The following is a 5,614-nucleotide window of genomic DNA, read 5'->3' as shown; positions in this document are numbered from 1 at the left end:
GTATTTCTCTGTGGACAAAATATTCTGGAATGCTATTTATTATATTATTCATATTGTTATAATTTACTTGCATTACTATGAATGAAGAAAGCCACAAATCATTAACCAAATTAGTCATTTTGATTGACTGCTTGATTGATTGATTGATTGATTGATTGATTGATTGATTGATTGATTGGTTGAATAATTTATTATACATTTTTTTTAGATATTCAAACTCGCGCTTTACTCAAAATACCATACATTGTTAATTCTTCCCATCCTTTTGGATTAGAATTACGGTCATGATGAGGGTGGAGAGTGCGATCGTCCTCTCGGTCGACCTCCTCACCTTCCTGATAGGCCTGCCGGCGAACATCGTGGCCCTCTACGCCTTCAGCGCCCAGATCCGTGCCAGGCCGAGTCCCACTGCCATCCTGCTACTCAACCTGACCATCGCAGACCTCGTCTTCCTCATGGTGCTTCTATAGGGAATGGGGCGGTAATCGCTATTGTTGTCTCTCGTGATAAAAAAGAAATGGCGCTCACAATAATGGTATCGCAGAGATTTTAATTTATCGTGAAATTGTCCTCCGTCACGCACTAGTTTGAATTAGCTTTTGTTGAGCTGCAAATTTAAACTTGATAAAACAGACTTGTAAAGAGCGCAATTGTTACATTTTTGTCACCAAATAGCCGATCTACAAGCTCACAAAATGTTGCGTCGCAACGCGTTGTGAGCTTGTAGATTGGCTGTTTTTGGCAAGCATCCTCCCCCATAATAGAGATAAAGGGGATTAACAAAAGTTAGTCTGGCATGCATGGCCAGAATACTTTTTGTTCTCGTCCTGGCAGATTTGTCAGTTTTCAGCATATTTTGAAATTATCGCAACTACTTTCATCTTAATGAAATTGATTAATAATCGTGACCTGGGATTTTCATGTCGTCCCGTCCCTCCAGGTGCTTCCCATCAAGATATACGAGGCCGCGTGCGACATGCGGTGGCACCTGCCCGACTTCGTCTGCTCCGTCACCACCTACCTCTTCTTCAGCACCATCTACACCAGCTGCCTGCTGCTGATGGCGGTCGCCGCCGTGCGCTACGTCGGCGTGGCGTTCCCTCACGCCTACCAGCGGCTGTGCAGGCCCGCGTGCGCGCTGGCGATGAGCGCCGCCTGCTGGCTGGTCTCGCTGGCGCACTGCGTCCCCGTGTTCGTCGTCGAGCACCACCCGTCGCTCGCCAAGGCGAACGCCACCGTGTGCTACGAGGACTTCACGCCGGAGCAGCTGGACGTGCTACACCCCATGCGCATGGAGCTGTTCGTCGTCTTCTTCCTGATGCCCCTGGCGGTCTGCGTGTTCTGCTACCTGGCCTGCATCAGGATCCTCTACGCGCGCCCCGGGATCTCTCGCGTGCAGAAGCGGAAGTCCACGGGCATGGCCCTGGGCTCTCTGGCGGTGTTCGTGGTGTGCGTGATGCCGTACAACCTTTCCCACGTGGCGGGCTACTTCAAGGACGCCAGCCCCAAGTGGAGGTACTACACGCTGCTGCTCAGCACCTTCAACGCGTGCCTGAACCCCGTCGTCTTCTACTTCTCCTCGCCCGCCTTCCGCGGTTCCGTGTGCCGCGGGTGCTCATCCCCGCTGGTTTCGTGATGGAGGTATTACAGATACAGACTGTTGTGTTCGCCTCCCCAGTTCAGTTGTTATGCCAATGATGAATCCCTCCCCACACACACATTTGTGTATTGTCACTGCTGTTCTGTCCTACTGACTTACCGACCCGGAAGGTGCCCCCACCGTTGTTGTATTTTTTAAACATTTGTATTGAGCGGTGGTCACACCGTCTCCTTAGCGTGACCGTGTGTGTAGCCGTCTGTGCGTGTGTGTCTGTAGCCTGGCCTGCAATGGGTCACCGCTGGGTTACCAGAGGGGCACCCCCCCCCCCCGCGCCCCTAGTGGCCAAAAAGTGAAAAACTTCTGGGAACCCAGATTACCAGAGGGGTGCTGTTTTTGTGTGTGTGTGTGTGTGTGTGTGTGTGTGTGTGTGTGTGTGTGTGTGTGTGTGTGCGTGCGTGCGTGCGTGCGTGCGTGTGCGTGTGCGTGTGTGTGCACATCCTTGAAATTAATGGACACCACCGCTCAGTTCACACTGGTGTGATTGTTTTTTTATTGCAATACAAATACAATTCACATGGTATTTGTCCTTTTTTGGTACCCTAAAGTAATATGAGTCATTCATTGTTAGCTTTCAAAGTGATGGCAGTTGGCACCTGAATTCAATTTCTTATCTTTTTTTTTAAACAATGTTTTTTTTTTTTTTTTACATACATACAGAACAACACCTGAATTCAATTGTACTTGTTTGCAACACATACTATTTATATCTTACTTCCTGTTGTTACAACACTGAGGAAGACAAGTTGGTCGAAACACATGTGTTTTTCCTGTGTGAGAGGTAAATAAACCATGTGAAAGGGACATTCATCATACTCATTTTCATGTCATTTACCGAGCCGTGAACATCAAAGACTTTCATTTAATCTGGAGTGTTGCTGGCTTTCTAATTCATTGCAGTCTGTCCATGGCCTTCCTCCGAGACACACTGAACATTAGTGAATCCCATTTACATGAAGACTGGTTGAAAATGGGTGAAGTGAACTTTTAACAAAATTATGATATTATTATCTTGAAAATGAATCAAATGCAGCTGTACATTTGATCTAAATAGACGATTCATAATGTGTCAGAAATCTCACATTACAGTAGGCAGGCTACTGTAACCACGTATACAGTAGGTTTGTACACCATATGGAGAGCTGGGAAATATTGGGTAATTATTCAATCTGTCATTCTCTTTGTTTATATTAAAATACAGGTCAGTGTTTAAATAAAGTCAAAACTCTCAACTACTACTCAGAACGTGATCCCAGCAGCGAAAGAGTGACTGAACCTCTCAAAAGAAGTGGGGAAAGGAGAGAATCCCAGCGATGATGCCAGCAAAGCAAAACACAGACAGTGTGTGTGTGTGTGTGTGTGTGTGTGTGTGTGTGTGTGTGTGTGTGTGTGTGTGTGTGTGTGTGTGTGTGTGTGTGTGTGTGTGTGTGTGTGCATGCGTGGTAGTACTGTATGGTATTTATAAGCATAAACGACCATGTTGCAATGCTTTGTTATTGTAGTTCTGCTATTTTCACAGAATGTTAGCCCCAGAATAAGGACACAAAACCAAACCTTGAATTGTACCTGTCTTCCATTTGTTGCCTGAGTCCTTGTTTTTAAAGATAATTAAATAGATTTTTTTTTTTTAGCATTTGGCAGTTTCTTTGTCTCCTAGCATTGCAAATATTGAGACATTGAATGGGCGGCTTTAGCATTGTAACATTGTTATGGAATGTATTGAGTTGTATTTAGCGGCTAGATTCTAGATGTTGCATTCTGCCTTTGACTAATACAAAAGGGGGAAAAAAAGAGAAAAGGTTGACTCCAAGATCTCAAGCTTTCTTGTTTTCTTCAGACCAGTTGTTTTCTGTGTATGTCCCCTTCACACAGATGCCCAGACATTGTGCATATGAAATAAGTTATTTTAACACTGTTGACATTCTGTAGGCAAAATACGGTGTTGTACGGAAAGTGACATGTTGTCCAGAGTGGGATGTGCTGTGTGTGTGTGTGTGTGTGTGTGTGTGTGTGTGTGTGTGTGTGTGTGTGTGTGTGTGTGTGTGTGTGTGTGTGTGTGTGTGTGTGTGTGTGTGTGCGCGCGCGCGCGCGCTCGTGCGTGTATGGGGCTTGTGCGTGCGTGCGTGTGAATGAGAGAACACCGCCCTCCATATACTAGCAAAATGCAGACAAACAATGTGGCTTAGACTCATTCAGAATTATTTCAATAATGATTTATTTGTTGTTTTATTGATTCAAGCAAAGACATTGGAGAGACTTATGGAGGTATGAAGCATTCAATTCCTGTTCCTCTCATCTTCACAAAAAGACCTGAGAGCCATTACATCTCCTGTTAAACCGCCAACCGCACGGCTATTCTCTCCTTTTTTAAATGTTTTTTATCATTTTTTGCTCAAAGAAATGAATTCCTCTTTCAAGGATTGGTCCAGCTGAACTGTGGCTTTTCTGAACCTATCACAGTCAATATAGCCGAAACCACACCATTTGGGATATGCCGTCTAAATAATTCAAATGACCTGGCTGGCACAGACTCAGATCACAAGACTAGCACACATTCAAATCGTAGATTGAGGTTGTGTAGATTGATTGATGTGCTGTTCTACACTACTGTTAGGGTGACCAGATCCAAACTGTTCATTTGAGGGACAGAAGTACCACTTTTGTGGGACAATGTGGGACAGGCGGGCAGGGAGTTAATAGCAAATTATTACTTAAGTTGCTAATAAATGCTTATGCTTTGATGTCATATTCGACCATAGCCCTAATACTGCCTATTAATTTGTTATTGCGACCGTAAGGTCGCAGTTTAGTATGAAAACCTCCACCGGCCGTCCGTCCGTCCGTCCGTCCGTCCGTCCGTCACACACGTCACACCTTTGCCCTGCTCAATGTATACGTGTAACGCCTGATACTGAGGTGATGTGTCACTGTGACATCACAGATACTGAGGTGATGTGTCACTGTGACATCACAGGTGAGATCGCAGTGATGTCAGATACTCAGAGCAGGGATCTCCATATTTAGGCATAAACAGGTGACATCACAGTGATGTCAGATACTCAGAGCAGGTATCTCCATATATGGGCATAAAATGGATTCTGTTAGGGATCTCCATACTGTATATGGGCATAAAAGGGATTAGTGATGTCAGATACTCAGAGCAGGGATCTCCATATATGGGCATAAAAGGGATTAGTGATGTCAGATACTCAGAGCAGGGATCTCCATATATGGGCATAAAAGGGATTCAGATGGAGATTCAACTTCAATTAGTAACAATGGCAAACTGTCAACTGCCCGTATGTCTTGATAATTGGTAAAACAAACTTTTGGCCTATTTGTGGCTTATCATCAAATCCAACCATCTTAAGATACTCAGCTAGTGGGGAATGCTCTCTTCCCTGGTGAGAATTGCCCCTTTATATAGGGCTTGTTTGTGTATTGTATGACATCACGCCACATCATCAGCTGTGGACTCTGTGATGTCATCGTATCTCCATATATGGCCATCTCCGTATATGGAGATATAAGTCGTCCATGCCCAGGTATGGGCTGGTGAGGTCAGACTTTGTGTGATGGGTAGGTTATCTCCATATATGGAGATTCAACATTCCAGGTGTAACTATGGCTGCCCGTATGACGTGAGAGGTGGAGGCTGTGATATTTGTGGAGATAAGCGACCAACGGTCGCTTATCTCCCGATTAGGGAGTCTTACTGGTATTTTAATAACAGTCTTAAAAACATATCTTGCAGGTAAAAGAGACAATGAGAGATTTACATTACAATGGAATGCCCTATAACATATTAATATAGTAGTCCAATGTGGTCCAGTCTAGCTTGCTGTGAGCTCATGTTAAAAAGCTCTTCAGCAACAATCAGCACACCTATATCAACACCTGCCAGTCACAATGTGGGACAGAGTCTCAATTTGGGGGACGCCTGAAAAGTCATGGAAA

The 5,614-nt window shown here is 44.8% G+C and overlaps 1 protein-coding gene across 1 annotated transcript; it reads left to right on the top strand.

Moving 5' to 3' along the window:
- Positions 1-284: 284 nt before the first annotated feature.
- Positions 285-1,636, top strand: LOC308298016 (free fatty acid receptor 2-like; the record flags this gene model as incomplete). The annotated part of the gene is made up of 2 exons (XM_080741580.1): positions 285-458; positions 941-1,636. The coding sequence occupies 2 exons, from the start codon at positions 285-287 to the stop codon at positions 1,634-1,636; spliced, it is 870 nt and encodes a 289-aa protein (XP_080597706.1).
- Between the last annotated feature and the right edge of the window lie 3,978 nt (positions 1,637-5,614).

Source organism: Nannobrachium achirus, assembly GCF_963921795.1.
Source record: "Nannobrachium achirus genome assembly, chromosome: 14".
Lineage (NCBI taxonomy): Eukaryota > Metazoa > Chordata > Actinopteri > Myctophiformes > Myctophidae > Nannobrachium > Nannobrachium achirus.
The sequence above is the reverse complement of the archived record's forward strand: the minus strand, read 5'-3'. Positions and strand labels throughout refer to the sequence as shown.